Consider the following 23,635-nt stretch of genomic DNA (forward strand, 5'->3'; position numbering starts at 1 on the left):
AGCTGGGGACCCCCTGGAACTCCCTCAAGGACCCCTGCGGGTCCCCGGACCCCACTTTGAGAACCAATGTCCTAACACACACACACACACACACACACATTTACAGGCATTCCCAATCGTCAGGGTGTTTCTGTGATATCCTGAAATATTTGTTTTTTTACTTTACACTTTTTGCTTTACTTTTACAGTTACTTTACACCACTGGTATTCACATACAGCTTAAAGAGATCGAAAATATAGTCTCTGTCGGGTGGAAACCTCATTATGTCCAAAACTGTTACTTTTCAGGATTCATATTCAAAACTCTGCTACTTTTGCCATTTCTTAATTTGAATCATGAAAAGTAACAGTTTTGGACATGTGGTTTCCACCCGACAGAGACGATATAATACACTATAGACTGACCACGTCTTGCTTATACTTGTTGACACCTGCTAATAAAAAGCCAACAATGGAACATTGTGTGAATGACAAAATCAGATAACGTTAGGTAAATAATTGCAAATATATTTAATATGAAAAAGAATTAAACAATTGGCAAAAGGATGGTTATTTTCAACATATGATATATAATATATATATGCTATTTACTGTATACTTGGCTAAATACAAGTGGATTAAGATAAAACTGTATAGTTGTGGGGCAAATTGTTTTTTAGAAAGCATAGAATATGGTAGAAGTAGGCAGATATAAGAACATAAAAACTGAAATGAAACGAAACAAAACAAAACATAACATGGTGACAAATAAGAAACATTTGCCCCAGGTATTCCATGCTGCAATGGCCAGACATATCACAAGGCACAGTCGTGACAAGGTCAAAGTCAAATTTGACATCGAAGGCATTTCGTTTATAACGTCCTTTTGCTTCAGGACTGGGAGGACAGGGTGACAGAAGAACCGTCTTAAGGCGCAGGGGTGGAAAGAGTTCTACAGTCTCCTTTACTCAAAGTAGAAGTACTGTTGTTAACCTGATTTGAACGTAACACAATTACAAAGACTGCTTGTCGTGTTGAAATCTACTCAAGAAGGAGTACTAAAATAGCTATTTTTGGAGTCTACGCCGAGTTGCAGTTACTTTAGCTACATTATGGTCACAGAGAAAGGGCCAATGTGGCATTCCTGACCGTAACCAATTCGCAATATGATCTAACCCAGGATTCAATAAAAACAAAAACATGAGGGACATTTTCTTAATTCTCACTTCTTTGTATGACAAATAGTGAAAACAGACAGATTTGCTCCTTGTGCTTGATTATGGGGAAGGACAAGGCAGCTGATCTTCAAGCTCACAGACAAGCTTGGAGACTTGGATTCCTACCCCCAGCAAATCAAACCCTGGACCTATACTGTAGTCCCTCTCCAATTCACTGATGTTCTCCAAAGCGGTGACCAACACGTTTCTATAAGAGGAAAAGCTTCTCAAAGATTGTCTTACAAGGGAAATGAGGTTCTAAGCGAACACAATGGAATCTTCCTCCTGACTGGAGAATGTAACTGGAGGCTACCCTGTTAATAACTCCCTCACAATAGGACATTTCTCATATCTTTAGATAAGATTCAAGTCATCGTGCCAATCAATAGGCTCGATGCACAGCAGCCATATTGTGAAGAAATTCAAAGGTGATACCAATGATACTAATGAAGGCTCTATTCCATTCTGGTCAAACAGAGTCAGGGGGCTGATATTGGCTCACTGGAAACACCAGTGGGACTAAAATTGGGGTCCAGGGACCCTCATGGTTCCTTGAGGGGGTTCCAAATGTCCCCTTACGGGTGTGTAACTCTGAGAGTGTACAAATGGAACAAAATGGACCCTTACGGGTCCATTTGGTTCCATTTGTACACTCTCAGAGTTATGGGGGTCGTGTAAATTAAAAGGTCTGAGAACTACTGTGCTACACTAAATGGAACAGAGCCTTCATTAGTATCATTGGTAACACCTGTGAAGGAAGTGATAATATGGCTGCTGTGCATAGAGCCTATTCCTCCTCACACACATTTCTGTGTGTTGTCACTGCCGTTGTGTTCTTACTGGCTCACCTGCCAGCATCAGGAGCATCATTGTGGGATGCTCACAAAGCATAATTGTGGATGCTCACATCAGTATCACTATTAGTTAGCATTATAGTTATCATTCTTAGAGTGGGAAGGCCCTTCGTTTATAATTCGTTGCACGACACTGCTGCTTGACAAAAAAGAACAGAATCTGCAAGCTAACAGCGTGTCGCTATGCGGAGTATACATTGAGCTTCAATATTGTTGGGTCATTATGCCATTGGTCAATCTTAAAACAAAATAACAAACAAAGAAACAAACAAAGTTTTTAAGGCCACCAATCTCCTGAGTTTCATGATGTCGTTGTTGTTTTTCTTTTTTCAGATCGATCGCAGCCTTGTATGTTCCAGCTGCTTTACAAGCTAGAAGATCATAAGCACAGGTGTAGGATTATAATGTTTTTTATATGGCTCAGTGTGGATACATAAAAAAAATACCAAATCATTATTATTTAGGATATAAAGAGGGCATCAACAGGAAAACAAACAGGATGCAGTCAGTGGTGGAAAGTAACTAAGTACATTTACTAAAGTACAATTTTGACGCATTGTGAGCTGGTAGATCTGCTATTTTCAAAAGATTTCTAGACACTTTGTACATTTGAAACCTGTGAAATGAGACATTCTGCATAATGAGTATGCAGAATGGTACAGGTACTTTTGGTACATTAAGTATATTTCGATGCCAATGCTTTTGTACTTTTACAAAATGTTGAATTCCGGACTTCTACTTGTAACAGAGTATCTCTACGTTGCAGTATTGATACTTTTACTCAAGTAAAAGAGTGCGAGTACTTTTTCCACCACTTACTGCAGTTAGGGATGTGCAATAATAACATTACTGATGCTGATTCCAAGTAGTGCACTATAATAATATCGTCCAATATCGATTGAACTGTACTGATCCAATCCATTACATTTTCTGAACAATAGTGAAGCGTATTGATAAAGACTATATTGGTTTGGGCCATTTTTTATTAAAAGCTGCAATCCATAACTTTTATTTAGTGAATGAAACATTATTCATAGCATCATAGCAGTGGTCATCAAACCTTTTTTTGTATGTCAAGGACCCCCATCTGAAAATAATTGTGTGCCAGGGACCCCCCCGTACAAGATTTGTACACATCAAAAATATGTTATATTTTGATCTGCTATTAAAAAAAAGCAGATCTACAAGTTCACATCAATGTGACGCATATTAGATCTTATTAGATCGGCCATTTCCACGATTTTTAAACATTCTTGAAAGTAAATATGGCCTGTTGGCCATAATACATGACTTATTTTTGATTTATTGGCACCGGTCAGTGTCAGTCATTTCTTAGTGCATTTACATTATTTGTCAATTATGCCATGTGCAATTCTTTGTGTACACGGCAAACAGAGATGTAATTTTCAGACCTATGTTCCAACGTTAATCGCAAATTATTTTGTGATGACAATTAATTGCCAACTGAAATATCATGATCGTGACAGCCTATTAATAAAACATAAAAGTTAGCGATTGCAGCTCTTTAATGATTTGCCCTAAAATCCCCTTTCTCCTTTTGAGAGATGAATTATGCAAGCTTTGTTGTTTTTGACCCGTTGTTGCTATGGGATACACCCAGCGATCAGCATCACTTTTCAAAGCATCCCTAAATTGCTGCTCTGAAACATTCTCTGTGTAGTAGTGCAGCGATTCCCAACCCGCGGCCTGGGGGCCACTGGCACGGCCATGAGGATATTGCAAAGTGGGCCCCCCCCGAAACAAAATCATTGCTGAAACACTACGATTTTAACGATAATATAACATTATTATTAAAAAAAAATATGATCGTCATATGATCACCAATGTTATGGTATAATTTTTTTCTTAAAAAAAACGTGAAAAATGACGTTTAATTGTGACACCGATAAATAGGAACGTAAAGTATACTTCGTTAGTTCCATTGATTCAAGCCGGTATACACAATCAATTGATTGATTGATCATTAAAATAAAACATGCTCCGAATAGCTCGAAAGCGTTTCGCGGCCTGCCCAACCATCTGTCCACTTAACACGACATAGTTAAGTGGTCAGATGGGTGGGCAGCCGTGAACGCTTTTGAGCTATTCAAGTGGGGCCTTGATCCAGAAAAAAAAAGGGCTGGGAACCGCTGGGCATAATAGTGCATACAACAATGTTAAAAGCGTAATGCCGTTTAGTTGTTTTTTTTTTGGATAGGAAAGCACACACACACACCTTGCTTGGTAACACATTCTGTACACGTCCGAGGAGGAGACACAGCGATGTCTGGAAAAGCTGAAACAAATTGTAAAGTCCAGAAAAACGCTTTTGTTTTGTACACATCTTCCTATTGCTCTGTGGGAGCCAGCTGAGCGCATCGATTCAACAGACATGCACACGTACACAACAACACAACTTGACCATGTCAACGCAATTAATATAGACAAAATACGAATGATACAAATATAAGATTTACAAATTGCATTTATACTGTACATTGATGCAAGTCCTACATACGGGTTTTATTCCAAAAATGAAACTATAGGTATCCATTTTGAAAAAAGAAAAAAAGAAAGAAAAATATGCTGTCATCTATTGTGACACTGGCGTGTGACAATAGATGGGCCTTAAAAAAAGAGAGACGTCGACTTCAGTAATATTCCGTGGTGAGCAATCCTTTTGTTACGAGAGCAGATGTTCCATTTTTCAAATGGCAGATGGTTCATTTTGGAATGAAACTCATATATAATGACTTTGATAAAAGAAAAAAAAAGAAGAAAAAAAAGATTATATTCTCTTTTTTATGCATTTTATGCGTTTAAGTCCAAGAAATGAAAGTTCCCCCCTGGCTTACAAACCAGGGGAAAATGAATATGGATTGCCCCATTAAAGCATATTCCTTTGGTTTAATTATGGAGAAATTCCACCAAAAATCTCTTTCGCTGGCTCATGTTCAAAAAATCCTGATAAATGCACTTGTGGATTTATACTTCATTATCGCTGGAGGCAGACAGGCCGCTGCTTGGCATATAGTACAATAACGTGGACAACATTGATAATATGAGACAAAAAGCAATGTAAAAAATATGATGATAGTCACATGGGGACAAGTATAGAAGTCCATGGGTAAAAGCGCCGTTTGTGGGCTAAAATGTGAAGTTCCTTCCTCTTTGTCCTCAGTTTCTCCCTCTCAGGGATGAAAACCAAACCATGCGGCTGGCTGCCATCTTTAGAAGTTGCAGCTTTGGGTTTGCTCTGAAAAGTACACGTTTCCGTCCACTAGGGGGGGTAAGGAGAATAATCCGTTGTTTTCAGCAGGGAGGCTCGGGACCTGATGACGAGAAGAAGAAACGATGGTTAAATTACTAAATCGTTGATGTCGGGCAGAAACCTCTTATTTCCATATTCCATAACTTTTTGTGTTTTTCTCCCCCGTAAATTAACACCCTACTTGATAGCCTACAGCGTCACACAAAAGCATCAAAAGTAGCAGATCTGCAAGCTCGAACGTTTTGAGCTTGTAGATCTGCTATTTTTGTTATTTTTGAATTTGATTCCTGAAAAGTAACAGTGAGGTTTCCACCCGACAGAGACAAAATAAAAACGTTTAACAACTTAATCTAGCGTCCCTCATCGGGACGTGTCCAAAATCATTCAGTTTTTTTTATTATTATCTTCAAAACATTTTAAAATAGTGACAATAGCCTGACCTACAAGCTCACAACGCGGCCCGTTGTTGGCATGTAGATCGGCTATTTTCACTACTTTTGTGTGTCATTCTTGTATGACGAAGTAGGGCATTAATTTACGGAAAAACACAAACAAAAAAACAACTTCAAATGATACGATATATACTGCATAGGTGCAAATGTTAAACAATGTAAAACTAAAATCTTCAAGCTCAAAACATGTGTGCTTCGCAGCGTGTTGTGAGCTTGAAGATTGGCTATTTCTGCCACATAACACTGTTGTATGGCGACATGTATTATAGCAGGGGTCTTCAACGTTTTTTGTTTTTGCTGAGAGATAAAATTGTGTTGCAGATGAAACTTTTCATGGATAGCTTCATAGACTTGTTTTTACGGCACTGTTATCAGCAGTGGTGTAAAGTAACTAAGTAGCCTACATTTACTAAAGTACTGTACTTAAGTAAAATGTTGAGGTATTTTTACTTTACTGGATCATTTCCAATTTTCAATACTTTTTGCTTCTACTCCCCTACAATTATTTGAAAACTTTAGTTACTTTGCAGATATACAATATTATATTATAAAAAATACATTAACCACTTCAGCCCTATTTTATACATAGGCTATTTGAAAATCTACAAATAGCCTACAAATCTACAAATAGCCAAATCTACAAAAGATCTACAAGCTCACAATGCGTCGCATGGAGACGCGTTGTGAGCTTGTAGATCGCCTATTCTGCTATTTTTTCTGCTATCTAGATCTGCTATATCTGCTATTTTCAAACATTTTAGTACTTTTACTTTTGGTACTTTGATGCCAATACTTTTGTACTTTTTTACTACTCAAGTAACATTTTGAACACAGGCCTTTTACTTGTAGCCGAGTATTTTCATATCGTGGTATTGCTACTTTTACTTAAGTAAAATATCTGAGTACTTCTTCCACCACTGGTCATCAGTGAGTGAGTGAGTAGACATAAATCGTGCCATTCAATAATGAGCATTAGTGAGGAGGAGTGGACCAGTTCTACGAAAACAAGGCTGGAAAATGGTTGAAGTGCTCCTTTTTTTCTTCTTTTAACAGTATGCATCCTCCCGTTGATGTCATAACGTCTTGGGAGATTCGACTTGTATTTATTCTGCACATAATCCCACTCAAATCCCCGAAAACTATTTCAACCACCCAGCCACTCGGCTCATTTGCCTTAAGAAGTAATTAGATTTAATCGTCCTGAATTTGTCCTTAACGGTGATGTCATCATGCATGGGGCTACACTTATTGCAGCGTTATACAGCTCAGTGAAATTACAGGGGAAGGGGAAATAAATAAATAGCCATCCGCATGGCCCCAGCCTCGCTGTGGGATTATGCTAGGTCTCACATTACTACTGAGCAGGCTTTAGGAATTCAGCTCAAAACAACAGCCCTTACAACCAAAACACATAATGAAACACAGACCGAGAAAGGGAGTGGGGGGGGGGGGGGGGAAGAGAGAGAGAGAGAGGTAAGTAAAAGGTAGCAATACCATCATTTATATAAATAAAGAGAGAGCCTGTATGAAATGTTTTTACAAGATATATCAAAATCTTTCGAAAATAGTCCAAGCTACAATTTTCGAATAGATAGGGCTTGGTTATGTATTTACAAAGTCACTTGTAACTAAAGTTTACAAATAATAATTGTGGTGGAGTAAAAAGGATACAAAATGCAGTGGAGTTCAACTATAAAGTATCAGAAAATAGAAATATTCTGTCGGGTGGCAACCTCATATGTCCAAAACATTAATTTACAGAAAAAGGCAAAAAGTTGGAATATTAACGCCCTACTTGATCACAATACAGCATCACACAAAAGCATCACAAGTAGCAGATTTACAAGCTCGAAACGCGCATGAAGCGATGCGTTTTGAGCTTGTAGATCTGCTACTTTTGCTATTTTTTAATTTGAATCCTGAAAAGTAAAAGTTTTGGACATATGAGGTTTCCACCCAACGGAGACGATTTACAGCTCAGACGTGTTTTTTCTTTAAATAGTGATAATAGCAGATCTACAAGCTCACAAGCTTGTGAGCTTGTAGATCTGCTATTGTCACTACTTTTCCGTGACACTCTCGTATGTTTAAGTAGGGCATTAATCTATGAGACATAAAAAGTTGAAACTTTGTTGATACAAGGCCCGACAGCGACAATTTATTAGTTTACTTGTATCAGAGCCCAAAGTACAAAAGTCTCAAGCAAAGAGAGACAATGCTTTGTTCCAGATTTAGCTCCTAGCAAACTTCCAGGTCCCCCGGGCAGGTGAACAGAATATATAAATCGCAGAGCAATTTGTCATCTACCGCTAATCCACAAACAAGCTATTGACAGAAATGCATGCAGGCAAGCACGCACGCACGTGAGCGAGCATGCACACACGCACGCACACACACACACACACACACACACACACACACACACACACACACACACACACACACACACACACACACACACACACACACACACACACACACACACACACACTCTCCCCACTGGAATAAATACAAAGCCAAATTCAAAGAATAAAAAATATTACCTAGGCTATAATCCAAAGTCATAAAAACAGGTCATCAAAACGTCAAATGAATGAACGAATGAATGATGAATGTAGGGTGTAAGGCGTACCTGCGTCTGGTCATTGCACTCCAGGTATCGCTGCATGGCGAGGAGGTCCTCCGGGGAGGACAGGTTGTTGGGGGTGAGGAGCGGATGAGACGGCGGGCTGACGGTGGCGTTCTCCTGGACGATGGCGGACGTGCCCACCATGGGCGCAGTGCGGCCCCACTGGAAGTAGCAGGAGCCCTGGGGCGGGCTCTGGTCCAAGGCGCTGTCGCTGCCCCCGCCGCCCCCCTGCTGGCACAGAGACATGGAGGGAGCCGACGCACTGCCGTCCACCGCGCCGCCGCCTACACCGCCACCCGGCAGCGAGCGCTTGTCGAACATGCAGCTGCTGGGCGGAGCCTGCTGGCCCAGGGCCAGGCCCAGGCCTCGCTGCTGCTGCTGCTGCTGCTGCTGCTGCGTGTGGTTCAGTCCGTTCATATTCTGCGGCCAGGGGCCGTACAGGGGGAGTCTCTGGCCCTCTCGGGTCGTTTGGCCGGGGCAGGGCGGCGGCTGCAGCAGCTTGTGTCCGTTCTGCACGGCGCCAGCCGGGGACGACAGCAGCTGCTTCTGCTGCTGACTGTGCAGCCACTGCTGAACCCTGTGGTTGTTCTGCTGCGCTGCTGCTGCTTGAAATGGGGCGGCGCCTTGCAGGCAGGCCGCAGGAAAGGGATTGGGAACGCCGCGTTGTTGTTGTTGCGCGCCGGAGCCGGCGGCGAGGGGCGAGGGGAAGTCACTACTGCAGGGAATGAGGGACGGCAACGTGTCCACTACCACGGCGCCGCTGGGTGCTACATTGTTTGGGTGCTGAACAGAGTTGTGCAGCAGCGGGCCGTTCTGCTGGCACTGCTGCTGGAAGGCCTGGTTCTGGTGGTTGGACTGCATGTGGCCCACGTGGCTGAGCGGTGCCTGCCCGCAGGACCGGAACCGGTCCGAGCCGTTGTTGTTGATATTCCCCAACGCGACCGCGGGGAGGGCGAGCTCCGGGAGCTCAATCGACGGGCTGAATATGTCCGGTAGCTGCAGTGGCTGGAGGGACGGTGGGGGGCCGTTGCCGGCATCAGTCAGGGGGAGGGGGCCGTAATGGGAGAGTTTCTGGGTAATGCTGAACGCTTGACCGCCGGGTTCCGACAAGCTCTTTGTGCCCTGCTGCTGCAGGGGCTGCTGGACGTAGAGGCCGTTCGCCACCACGCCGCGCGGGTGGCCGAAACCGGCCCTCTGAAACAACTGCGGGTCACACTGCCTCGCAGGCGGAACCGGGACCGTGACGGCGGGCAGAGGGACCATCGTCATGTTGAACGCCTCTCGGCGGTTGTTGACCGCCGCGAAGCAGCTGCTCTGGCCGGCGTCCAGGCCGGCCTCGCCGGTGTCCTTGAACAACACGTTGTCCATGTAGTTCAGGATGTCGTTGGTGAGGATGCTGTCCAGCTCCGACTTGGTGTTGTCCTGGCTGGCCTTCTGCAGGGCGTTCTCCCACTCCATCAGCTCGGCGGGGTCCACGTCCAGCCCCTGAAGGGCCTGGCACAGCTCGCCGTCCTCCACCATCTTCTCCAGGGCGTCCATCATGGCCGCCATGGACGGCTCGCTCTCCTCCTTCACCTGCACCAGGACGCTGGTGAGCCCTGGCTCTCCCTCCTGCCAAGAGTTGCTGGCCACGTTGACCAGTGCCCGGCTCTCCATGAACACCTGGTCTATGGGCAGCGGAGGCTCCACGGGCTGAGTGGAGAGAATATATTACAGTTAAATCCACGGCCCAGTCCATCGAAGCGTTTAAATCCTTCCTTAAAGCAGCACTATGTAACTTTTTTGTAATGAATGAAATGTTATTTTGGCCAATCTGTATGGTAGAGTAATTGAAATCAATTACATCCCGACAGGGTGATTATGCATCAACGCGGAGCGTGTGCATGTTGGCTCACTGGCACTCTGCTACACCAGTGGGTCTAAAATTTGGGTCCAGACCATCCAGGGACCCTCATGGTTCCTTAACGGGTTTCCAAATGGCCCCTTACGGGTGTGTAACTCTGAGAGTGTACAAATGGAACCAAGTGGACCCATTTGTACACTCTCAGAGTTATGGGGGTCGTGGAAATTGAAAAATCTGAGAACCACTGTGCTACACTAAATGGAACAGAGCCTTCATTAGTATCATTGGTAACACCTGTGAAGGAAGTGATAATATGGCTGCTGTGCATAGAGCCTATAACCAACCTGTGAGTAGACGGCCTCGTCCTGGTTGAGGAAGCAGTCCAGCAGGGACTTGGGCACGTTGGGCATGTTGAGCTTCAGGCCGGGGGGCGTGGGCGAGGGCGTGGGCGGCCCGCTGGGACCATCAGGACCACCAGGATCACCAGGACCGCCAGGACCACCCTGGAACTGGGTGACGTCCAGGCTGGGGCCCGTCTCGTACAGCAGGGCCTCCCCCGTGGTGAAGTTGAACGGCAGCTGCAGCCTCCTCTGGCGAAGGTGCTCCTCTCCCTCAGCGTTACTGCCAAAAGGGGAAATGGCGCCACAGGGTCAATGTACTGTACCTGAGCCCTAAAGCTGTCACTTTACCGTACCTCTACCCAGAACCAATGCACTTAAGAAAACAGTAATGTACAGAGCCATTGCATGCTGGAATGGGCTCCCCCCATGTTTGACTCTTAACTAGAAATACATTTGGTTTCATAAAGAAACTTAAAGGGATAGTTCACCCCCAAAATGATTTTTTTTGCTATTGATTACTCAACCCACGGAGCTTTCGTTTTCGTCGCATTCCTAAGCCAATAATTTTATGACCGGCAGTGTCTCCGGTAGGAGACTCAAAAAGTCTCCATTGAGTCTCCGTTGGTCATCAAATTATTGGCTTAGAAAAGCGACAAAAACAAATAAATCTCCATGAATTCAAGGCTTCATGGGGTGTGTAATTGATTGAAAATAAGTTTTTTTTTTTGGTGAACTATCCCTTTAAGGAAGCAATAATCAGAAAGATAGTACCTTAATTGAAAGGACAACCCCTTGAGATGTATCATCTCGTTTTCGAGGGGGTCCTTAAAGCATATTAGATTAGATTTATTCTTGTTTATTGTTTATTCTGCCCGACGACAGCGACGACATGCGGTATACAGGAGCAACTTACACTAGAGCTCTCTGGCGCGCGATGATGAAGTCAGGCCTCCCTCCTTTGTAAACCACCTTGGCGTTGGCCTGCACCCACACCCAGCCTCCTGTCTTGGACAGCAGTCTGAACACTGTCAGCCCACTGTCTCCTGTCTTTATCACTGCCAGGGGAAAAGGAAAAGTCATTTTACACTTTAGATCATTGGTTCTCAAAGTGGGTTCCAGGGGGTCCCCAGCAAAATGTGTTAATATAGCATCACAATAAATGAACCTTTTATACTTTGGGTATTCAAAAATAGCAGATCTACAAGCTCATAGCGCTGCACTCTGTGCCGCGCTATGAGCTTGTAGATCTGCTATTTTTTTTTTATCCTGAACATTTTTGCAAACCTTTGAATACATCTATTTTTTAAGCGAACATTTGTAACTCAAATCTTTGCTTCTGGGGGTCCCTGGAACAAAATATTTGAGATGGGTGTCCTCGGCCAAATACATATCATTTTGGGGGTCCTTGACATGAAAAAGTTTGAAAACCACCGAACCCATGAGCCTATGAGCTCATAGGTGAAATGAGCAAAAGGTGTGTCAACGTACTGCGAATGTGGTTGTCAGCGCAGTACATCATGTCTGCAGCGTGGATGAACTGGTAGCCTGAGCCCCTCATGCACAGCTCAATCTCGGAGTAACCCAGGACCACCTTCCCCCTGGAAAAGACAAGAGACACACAAAACAACAGGTTAGCCTTTTTTAGCACAGCGTTTTTCATCTTGTAAAGTTGCAGCCTGAAGCACAGATATGCCATTTTTTGAAAATGGCATATCTGTGCTTCAGGCTGCAACTTTACACAAGCTCACAACATGTCGCATTGCGTTGTGGACAGAGCTGTGTCCTTAAATAAACCCTATACTGAAGTTGACCAGATTTCAATGGGACATAGGCCTACTGTACTAGGCCCCCACCTGTTTTCACTCTACACTCAAAATCTTGCATTGTTGTGACACATTATGAGCTTGTAGATTGTGTATTTTCCCCCCCAGATTGTTCAGCCTAGAGAATAAGGACAGTAGGGTTCAACTGGTTAATATCTCAGTCCCAGTCCCATGTTTTGCACAGAGTCTATTAGGATTCACCAACAGATGGCGTTTGGAGTCACAGCATTTTGAAAACAGGTTCCTCAGCTTGGCAAGAATGTGTGCATGTGCTGCACATGGATAACTATCTCTATTAAACACTCACAGTTGCAGATGAAACGTTATATTTGCTTATCACTTCTATCTAGGAGATATTTCTGTTTTATGGAAATGTTATATAAGCTATAATTAGGTCTTGACCATAGACGCTAAGTATCTTATTTAGACTTGGTCTGATGTTTACCTGGTTACTTTGTAGCATTGAATAGTTTTCTTTGACCTCTATTTACTTGACCGTTTGTTGACTAAGGTTCATGTAATTTATTCTGGTCTTGCACTTTGTAAGGTTGTTCTGGATAAGACTGCCCGTGAAATGTCTAAATTGTTATCTTGGCTGATTATGATCTTAGCCCATTAAAATCACTAGTATACAGCCTGCTGTTGTTGTATGCACATTGACTGCCCGCATTAGCTGCTAGGGCTGGGCAATTTACCGAACATAATTATATCAAAACCGATATTTAGATTTGATACTTTTTTATTTTTCTTATTTTCTTGTATCAACGAATCAGCACAAATATATATTCTTATGATTTTATTTTATAATCGACTAAAATGATTAGTCTGATTAACCACTTAACCATGTATTATTACTTTGTTGTACAATGGTAGTGTACAAAAATTGCGAAAATAGCCAATCGACAAGCTCACAACGTGTCACATCGCGACGCATTGTGAGCTTGTAGATCTGCTATTTTCACTTAATAATAATTAAATTGTTAATTAGTCGTAATCGAGGCAATTTTTATTTTGAAATAATGGTGATATTGATTTGAAGTCATTAGCAGCTACAGGCCTGGTCAGTCAAAATGTCCACACATTTCACTGACATTTAACTTTTTTTAACATTAAAAAACATAGTGAAAATAGCAGATATACAAGCTTGGTGCGACGTGTCGCGAGCTTTGTACACAGGGCCATTTTCGATAATCGTCGTACGGCAGAATATAAGGCCTTAAGTGGTTAACATCCAGTGTTGATTTCGTCGACTTTTTTCACTGACGAAAACGAAATAAAAACGAAATAAAAACTAAGCTATGATGACTAAAACTAAGACTAAATATACTGAGAATTTCGTCAACAAATAAAAACTAGACTAAAATGTTAGTGAGGGAAGAGATCCAGTAGAACTAAAAGACAAGTCATTTTATGTTTGGTTGCGCTCGGGTGTTGCGCTCTGAAAATTGCGGATCTACAAGCTCACAACGCGACTAAAACTAAATAAAAATTTGCTGTAAAAAATCAGCACTTAATAACATCACATCATCACCTGTTGTCGATGCCCATGGGTGTGAAGTCCAGCTTGTGCTTGGTCTGGAAGATGAGCGTTTTGGTCCGGATCTCCAGGATGGAGGGAGGCTGGACGGGCATGGCCACGGTGAAGAAGGACAGCTGGGGCTGGATGCGCGTCCCGTCCTCACTCACCGTGCTCTGACCATGGAGGTACTTCAGCCGACCTTGAAACTTCAGGGCCTGGTTGTATAGGACAGGGAGTCAACACATTGATAAGTCAACAAAACAAAAAAACATGCATTTACACAACACTGCTGATAGACAAAAAAAAACTATGACGAAAAAAGTTTGTCGACTACCTTCTTTTCACTGACGAAAACTACATAAACACTAAATAAAAACTAAGCTATGGTAACTAAGACTAAGACAATTTCGTCAACAAATAAAAACTAGACTAGAATGTTAGTGAGGAATTAGTGGAGACGAGACCCAGTAGGACTAACGACAAGTCAATATATGTTTGGTTGCGCTCAGGTGTTGAGCTCTGAAAAAAGCAGATCTACAAGCTCACAACGCGTCGCGCTGAGCTTGTAGATCTGCTATTTTCAGCATGCAACCAAGTGTAAAATCGGCCAAGGCACCACCAAAATACATTTTAGTCAACTAAATCAACTGTAGATTTAGTCGACTGAAACTAGACAAAAACTAATACTTTTCAGATGACTAAAATATGACTAAACTAAATGGAATTTCATTCAAAAGACTATGACTAAAACTAAATCAAAATGTATTGTCAAAATCAACACTGGATAGTGCTGTCAAAAAAAGTCTATGACTATCTCTATAAGTCTATAAGTCTATGTCTATGACATATGAAATCTATGAAATATTTCATCTGCAACAACATTTTATACAGTATGTAGTGGGGGGGTCCCTGCTTCAACTCTCTCTCTCTCTCTCTCTCTCTCTCTCAGATAAGGGGTCCTTGGCCTGAAAAACATTGAAGACCCCTGGTGTAGTCTATTACTGTATGTGTATGCATGGATTAAAGCAAAAATAAAATCTCAAATTTTGTTAGGCCTAATATGCGATTTGTGAAACAGCGTGAAAGGAGGAGGATAAACAATCAACACAATATGTAGAATTATAATGTTTTGGTTGCCATACATCCAACCAGTTGCAGAAATTGCAGATTGATGCTAAAGTCGTCCATTCCAGCCCTGACAAAAAAGGGATGGTCATTTTCTAAACAAAACGCCAAAACCTTTGCTTTTATGAAATTATATCTGAGATCATTAGGATTTTCTGGAAGATTGAACATGGATTCTATTGCTAGTTTGACGACTTCAAATGCTCTTTAATCCTAAAATAACAAATAACCGAAAATAGGCTATCTACTACAGCTTGTAAGCGAGTTGCATGGCATGCAACTGAAATCAAATCAAATGACTGAAATCTTACCAGGAAGCCAGAGGAGTTGTCCAGGAGACAGCGGAAGCGACAGACAAAGCTTCTCTCCAGGAAAGAGGAGTTCTCCGGGGGCAGACGGTCGGGGTCATAGTTCACCGTGTCACTGCTACCTGGCAGAGCTGACGAAAAACGAAAATAAATTATCTTAAAAAAAAGACTGCATTAATACTTTTCGCCCCAAAAAAAAGAAGAAGGAACTGTCAATTGTTGTTGCTCAACATCGAGTGTGCACATAATGGAACCAAATGGACCCGGAAGGGGCCATTTGTACACTCTGCATCTTTGATTGATTGAATACTCTATTAACACGTTTGTTAACCACTTAAACCCTATATGGTTGACTGGGGTCCCTCAGGGCTTTATACTAGTATCTTTTCTGTTTTCTGTTATTGTGGGCAAAGTTGCATCGTGAGCTTGTCACAACGTCTGCGAAAGCTTTCCCCTCAATGTGGATTCTGGGGTTTAGGTGGTTAACAATCTCAGGTCCTTATATCTTCTCCGTCCTAGCTCCTCTATCCTCACTCATGCAAGGGTTATGTAAAGAAGGAAGGGACATCTATATGAAGGTAGATATCGTTGCTGTCCGGCAGAAACCAGCTAACTCCGCTTTTGCATTTTTTTCCATAAATCAGTGCTATTGAACACCCTTTACGTCTGAGTGTTGAACCAATGAAAAGTATTACAAAGTGCTTCTGATAAAACCAGCTAACTCCATTGGATCCTCAAACTTTCTGCTAAACCAGCTAAGTCCAGCAAAGGGGGGTGGAGTTAGCTGGTTTTGCTGACTCCGGGCTCCACCCCCTTTTGACCTCTAACCTCATTGTGAGCTTGGAGGTCCATTTAGCTGTACTTGTTTATCAATGATGAACAAAACCTCCTAACTCCACTTTTTGTTTTGTTTTTGTCATTTCCTAAAAAATGAACATTTTGGAGTTAGCTGGTTGCTGCCGGACAGCAGAGATATGCTGCAAAATTCAAGAGCTTGTAGATTTGAGATGAAGATTTGAGCACTCGTAAAATGTGATCTGTGTACGTTGAAATTGTGTGTGTGGTTGTAAACATCTTACCATCTCCACCTGGCTCCTGGGTGAAGGGTTTGGGGTTAGGGTTGGGGTTAGAGTGTGTAATTGTGGGTTAGAGTGTGTGGTTGTGTAAACATCTTACCATCTGAACCTGGCTCCTGGGTGAAGGGTTTGGGGTTGAGGGCGAAGTGGAGCTGTTGTCTGAACAGAACCCTGTCGTCTGTGTGGATCAGCTCATACACACTCTGGTGGATCACGTCTGACTGCAGGGGGGGAACACATACATACGTAGTGTAGTTAGACACCGTGGTCAGATAACGTATACATAGTGTGTAGTCAGTCAGTGGTGGAAAAAGTACTCAAGTGTTTTCAATACTGCAATGTAGAAGTACTCTGTTACAAGTAAAAATCTGGAATTACAAATTTACTTGAGTAAAAGTACAAAAGTATTGGTATCAATATGTACTTAAAGTACCAAAAGTAAAAGTACTAAAATGTTTGAAAATAGCAGATCTACAAGATCACTTGTAGATCAGCTATTTTCAAATGGCCTAGGTATAAAATAGGGCTAGTTCTGAATGTATGTTTTATAATATCATAATTTATATCTGAAAAGTAACTAGTAACTAAAGTTTTCAAATAATTGTAGTGGAGTAAAAGTACAATATTTGCCTCTGAGATGAAGTGGAGTAAAAGTATTGGAAATTGGACAGACTCAAGTAAAGTACTTGAGTCTGTCAAAAAAAAATACCTCAAAATTGTACTTAAGTACAGTACTTAAGTAAATGTACTTAGTTACTTTCCACCACTGTGTGTAGTTAGACACCTTGGCCAGTCACATTTCATGTATTTCTCATCCCACTTTTACACACACTACAGTGTCGTTTTAAAACATTTTCATGTCAAGGACCCCCAAATGGATATGCATTTGGCCTGCCGGACGCCCATCTGAAAAGCTTTTGTGCCAGGGAACTAGGAATGCACAGAGTATTTGACATTTCTGTCCGATACGATAACCAATATCAACATTGCTGTTAGGGTCAATAATCGATATTCCAATGTTTTATCTGTATAAAACGGGTTCAAATGTTGTCCTTTCTGAAAAAGGCATGAAAACACTGAGTTTGTAAAGCCAATGCCTCTTTATTCCAAAACTAGGGATCATGCACCACATTGCAATTTTGGCCCCATATCCCAACATAAACAAAAGCTTGAATGTAGTATTTTTATTTTAACATGTTTACAACTTGATGACCCTTTGAAAGCTTCCCCAGAACACACTGATTGAAACTGCAGCCTTCATTGTCAAAAAAGCCCTTTTGTTTTGGCTTCACATTCAAACATAAACATCGGCTAAAACCAATATATTATTTTGATGTCGGTTCGATACTGATATTGCATTTTAAGGTCAACATTGGCCGATACCGATATGATGACCCCCCACAGGAAACCCCATAAGAGAAGATCAACATTTGCGAATTTGAATATTTTGGAATATTTTTTTGAAACATTTTAAGTACACAAATCTGGCATGGGGGGTCCCTGGCACAAATACATAGCAATGTACTGCTCCTTGACATGAAAATGGTTTAAAACCACTGGTTTAAAAAACATTAAGAAGCAAGTCCAAATAAGCAACTACACTTTGGACACAAAGAAACCCCCCGCAACTACCAATATTTAAAAGCAACTTTCCAGGAGAAAAAAAGCCCAAAGTGGCTTATAATAAGAAGACCTAGCACCACTGTTATAGTGACCATTCAAGCTAGCAGTGGACCAACAACAAGGCTGTTTTTATATCCAGACAGACATCCATGAAACGGAATGGGAGCTCATATGGGTTGGAACATTCACTGTTGCTATTGTTGTCAGTTTGAAAGCAGTCTCCAGAAAGCAGACAGGGGACAGTGAAAGGGGAAGTACAGAGACACTGTTGCATTGGGCTGAGTGACGCATTCCCAGGGAGCCACACCAGTGTATTGGTCTGGCCGATATATGGGCCATTATTCGACTTTTATTGACCGGGGGAAAAAATTAACAAGTCCTGTTTATTATCCACTTTCCATTTGCCGTTACTATTTTGGACGTCATTATAGGTGAAAATGATCAAACACTTTTTTTCAGAAATGTTCACAAATAGCCATATCAACTTCCATATCTGCTATTTTTTTTCATTAATAGGGCTTCATAAGTGGTTAAAATGTAATTTGTGTTTTGTTTATTGTTACCTATTGTTTTACGTATGAGTCTAATGTTCTCAAAAGTAAACATTAATCAAATCTTATGTTTTTTCAATTTGCTTAGAAAATGTTGCCAAGTTGTTTTTGTCAAGATATGGGTCAAAAAACGTGCAGGCAATTGTTTGCTACCAAAATCAGGATCGGCGTCTGACCCAAGTAGCTTGCAAGTTGCAAGATGGGTTTGTCTCTAAAAAGGGGAAGTACAGAAACGTTTGCACAAGTTGTCTTTTGCTGACGCATTATGAGGGGTGCTTTAGTCATGGGTGCAGGCTGGGTGCTTTAGCCGCTTAGCCACACACACATTTAGCCACATGGGTGCAGGCTGGGTGCTTTAGCCTCTGGTATATCGTCGCTGTCGGGCAGAAACCTCTTATCTCCATATTTTAACTTTTTGTGTTTCTTTCGTAAATTAACACCCTACTTGATCATACAGCATCACACAAAAGCATCAAAAGTAGCAGATCTACAAGCTCGAAACGCGGCGCGAAGCGACACGTTTCGAGCTTGTAGATCTGCTACTTTAGCTGTTTTTGAATTTGAATCCTGAAAAGTAACTTTTTTGGACATATGAGTTTTTAGACGACATGCTCACCAAACCACTTGACCGTTGGCGCCCGGTCACATCTCGGTCATGTGTTTAACCTTCATCGTGAGGTCGTTCGCGAGGGGAACTGTGGCATCGAATGGAAAACTAATACAAACCACTAACATTTGGTATGGGGATGGGGAAAAAAAGAGGAAATTATTGTGTGTGGACCTCAGAATAATACGCATACGGTATATTTAAAAAAAGAAGTTCTGTTTATATGAAAGTCCTGGAAAAAGCATGTCTGTTATTAAGCCCAACGAACCCTTGGGGCGCAAGGGCTTGCATCTAGTGGAGGTCCCGTCCCGGCCTGGCCAATGTCTGTTTTGGTGCAGTGGTGGTGGAAGAAGTACAAAGATTCTTTGACTTTTAAGTAAAAGTAGAAATGCTACAATACTCAGTTGCCAAGTAAAAAGACAAGTATTCAAAACCTTCTTGAATAAAAGGTACAAAAGTATTGGCGTCAAAACATGCTGTACTTAAAGTTGTGCGCTTAAATGTTACTGAGAGTACAGCACTTTGGTTCAACACTGTTGTTTTAAATGTGCTCTATAAATAAAGTGGATTGGATTGGATAAAGTACCAAAAGTAAAAGCAGTAATTAAGCAGAATGTCCCATTTCACAAGTAAAACAAAAACAATTAAATCTTTCGAAAATAGTCAATCTACATGCTCACAACAACACGTCACATCGCGACACGTTATGAGCTTGTAGATCGGCTATTTTCAAATAGACAAAGACAAAGGACTTAAAGCTGACATTTTTTACCATTGAGCTAATAGAGCCTGCTTGTTTGCGCAGGGGATGAATCAGGTCAAGATTTGTGTCAGATCATAGGTGAGACATGACCTTTGATACGATCTAAATGACTCAATCGAAGAGCGGGGAGACAAAATACAACCACCCCCAATGTTTAAGTTATATTGTATTTAACTACCTTACATATTGGACAAAATTACATTCTATTCATTCAAAACAAGTTGCAGTGCTGCTTTAAGTACATTACTTGAGTAAATGTAGTTACTTTGGTACAGAGAAGCGAGCCCTACCACACAGCTCATTTAGAAAACAAGAGGTAGTGTGTGGTTTGTGGTGTGCACCTCAGCGCCTTGGCTGTTGGGAGCGCTGAATAAACACAGCTCTGCCACACACACACTTTTCACATCAAACGCTCTGCTGTCAAACTGCATTACCAGAGACTGCTTTTCATTGTATATTCATGTTTTATTGGAAGTTCACAATAGTCATTATATATATATATATATATATATATATATATATATATATATATATATTTATATATATGTTTTTTTGCATTGCCCAAATCATAGGCTTTTGAGTTGCAAAATTAAAGCTCTTACTGCTGAAGAGGGCCCGTTTAGATAATTTGTCCATCGGAAGATTTGGTTTAGATGCAAGACGACTTGTGCGTTGTTGTTCTCCCAATGTGGCATCATGGGACTAGACTAGAGCCACACATGTTGTCTTTTTGATGATCTATCTGACTATTTTTTTTTAAAGACATCTGTACCTGCGATCATGCAGCCGACGTGTCCTAATTTCATTTTACCGCTTTTAAACTGTTGACCCCCATCTTAAAAGTTGTTTAAAAAAATAATTAAATAGCAGATCTATAAGCTTGCAATCTGGGAACCCATTCGATAAAAAATAAATAAGGGAAAATAATGTTAATTTGTTTTTGACACTGGGGACACACACCACCTCCTTTTTCTGTGTAGAAACTCGGTTTGGCTCCTCCCCTTCCTTTGTCCACTTCCTCTTGGGTGCTTCTGTGTTTATTCCTATACTAACAACACTATACATGTTCAAGGCAGTGGTGCTGACAGATTCTGCTGACAGATTAACAAGCTTGTAGATTGGCTATTCTTGATCAATTTTGAACAAGGCTTAAGTGGTAAAAAATAAAGTTCTGTTTATACGTTTATTTCTATGTTTTCTTGTTTGCTTTGTTCACCAAAAAACATGGGTAATAATCGGTGGTCTAGTAGGACTGGGATCGGCATCTGCCCCCCCGCCCCCAGAAAAAAAGGAAAATGTGGCATGGGGTGGTGCCGTTCATGTGATGCCTGTTTGGAGTGGGTATGCAGCCCCAGAGGGGGAAAGCCTCTCTCGCTCTCGCTGGCTGGCTGGCAGGCTGGTTTGCGTGGGACGGCTATAGGAACATGGAGCTGCAGACACTGGGCTCCGGTGACGACAGAGAGAGAGGGGCCTCGCGGAGAGCTGTCAGCACCCAGCAATAGCTGGAAGGACCTTGACAACATGAGCAGCAGCAGCAGTGTGTCCACAGAGTAAAGTCTCCCGATTCGCGCTTTGTCATGAGAATAGCAGACCTGCAAGCTCACAGCGCGTCGCGGGCGCGACGCGCTGTGAGCTTGCAGGTCTGCTATTCTCATGACGTTTTACTCGGTTCCCGTGACACCATGCACATGCGACGATGGAGCATAAATTAGGCTCGACCAAAAACAACATTTCAGTACAGTATGGACACTGTTAGGCATGCTTACTGTGCATTCTCGTGTTTTTTTTCCCTTTGTCTTGCACTATGTATTGTAAGTACTGCTGAGGGTAAATGGTAAACGATGCATTTATATAGCTTCTTTATCCAAGGCGCTTTACAATGTGAATTACATTCACCCATACACACACACACACACACACACTTTAACACACCGACGGCAGGGGAAACTTCGACACTAACCTGCAAGCTCACAGCGCGTCGCGGGCGCGACGCGCTGTGAGCTTGCAGGTCTGCTATTCTCATGACGTTTTACTCGGTTCCCGTGACACCATGCACATGCGACGATGGAGCATAAATTAGGCTCGACCAAAAACAACATTTCAGTACAGTATGGACACTGTTAGGCATGCTTACTGTGCATTCTCGTGTTTTTTTTCCCTTTGTCTTGCACTATGTATTGTAAGTACTGCTGAGGGTAAATGGTAAACGATGCATTTATATAGCTTCTTTATCCAAGGCGCTTTACAATGTGAATTACATTCACCCATACACACACACACACACACACACTTTAACACACCGACGGCAGGGGAAACTTCGACACTAACCTGCAAGCTCACAGCGCGTCGCGGGCGCGACGCGCTGTGAGCTTGCAGGTCTGCTATTCTCATGACGTTTTACTCGGTTCCCGTGACACCATGCACATGCGACGATGGAGCATAAATTAGGCTCGACCAAAAACAACATTTCAGTACAGTATGGACACTGTTAGGCATGCTTACTGTGCATTCTCGTGTTTTTTTTCCCTTTGTCTTGCACTATGTATTGTAAGTACTGCTGAGGGTAAATGGTAAACGATGCATTTATATAGCTTCTTTATCCAAGGCGCTTTACAATGTGAATTACATTCACCCATACACACACACACACACACACACTTTAACACACCGACGGCAGGGGAAACTTCGACACTAACTCAGGGGGAACGCAGGATCGAACTTGGGAACCTTCTGGTTTCCCAAGTGGCCGCACCTGAGCCACTGCCGCCCCGGGTGTGTTGTGTTGTATTGTATGTTGTATGTCTTTTTTGGCCAATTAGCGATGGTGTTGCATTGAATGTGATGTATTTCTATCATGCTGTATCTACAGCTACGTTTTTCTTCTTGCCCTGTAATCTGTATCTTACTGCTGTGCTGGCGACTGAATATAGGTCTCATCTTAACTTATCTCATCTAATCTTATCTTATCTTAAGCGTAAGACGGGGACAGGACTCGCAACAATCGCTGTTGTCAGCCATTTTGTGTTGCTTCATACCACAGCACAGTATACTTATTACCTATATACAGTATACTTAGTTAACCGGGGTCCCCCAGAGTCCCCCAGAGCTCTATGCTCCTTCTTTCTCCCTCTGCACCAAATCTCTTTGCCGAAAGTAACCCATCTAAAAGCGAATAAAAAATAAGCTAAATGCCTTAGGTCATCGTTAACACATTGACTGCCAGAGTTTATTCATAATGTACTCACCCCTGTGCCAGCAATTTGCGTGTTTTTTAATTTTTTAATTTTGTAATTTTTCATTCAAATAAATTCTCTGATTATGGTGTTAAGCACATACGGCAGTTCCACCAGTAGAGAGCAGCAAATCCACACATTGATCACCTCGCTCGCCCCCTCCCAAACAGGCCCACGTCATATCCGGTCATTCACAGGATGTTATGTTTTCGACAGTCCCTGATCCGCTGATCGGCCTGAAAACGATGTGATACACTACGACGATGACTGTTAGTCACCCGGACCAAAGAAAATAGAAGTTGAGCTGTCCGTTCGTTTTTTATACCGTGTGAAAAACCGTGTTTTTCCTTATTCTGGCCAAAAATCACCGGAGAAAAACAATGTGACCCGGAAATTAAATATTTATTTTACATCCGGCTCC

At 42.1% G+C, this 23,635-nt stretch overlaps 1 protein-coding gene across 1 annotated transcript in view; it reads right to left on the reverse strand.

The window, feature by feature from the left end:
- Positions 1-1,815: 1,815 nt before the first annotated feature.
- LOC308073442 (uncharacterized protein) overlaps positions 1,816-23,635 on the reverse strand; it is an 85,005-nt gene continuing 63,185 nt past the window's right edge. The window contains exons 6-13 of the mRNA XM_080412348.1: positions 16,538-16,658; positions 15,365-15,492; positions 13,941-14,143; positions 12,075-12,184; positions 11,500-11,641; positions 10,590-10,866; positions 8,406-10,094; positions 1,816-5,382 (exon numbers count right to left, since the gene is read on the reverse strand). Of these exons, the coding sequence (XP_080268474.1) occupies positions 5,281-5,382; positions 8,406-10,094; positions 10,590-10,866; positions 11,500-11,641; positions 12,075-12,184; positions 13,941-14,143; positions 15,365-15,492; positions 16,538-16,658 (2,772 nt within the window). The 3' untranslated portion in view covers positions 1,816-5,280. The remainder of the gene's footprint in view (positions 5,383-8,405; positions 10,095-10,589; positions 10,867-11,499; positions 11,642-12,074; positions 12,185-13,940; positions 14,144-15,364; positions 15,493-16,537; positions 16,659-23,635) is intronic.

This window comes from Gymnoscopelus braueri, assembly GCF_963280865.1.
Source record: "Gymnoscopelus braueri genome assembly, chromosome: 18".
Taxonomy (NCBI): Eukaryota; Metazoa; Chordata; class Actinopteri; order Myctophiformes; family Myctophidae; genus Gymnoscopelus; species Gymnoscopelus braueri.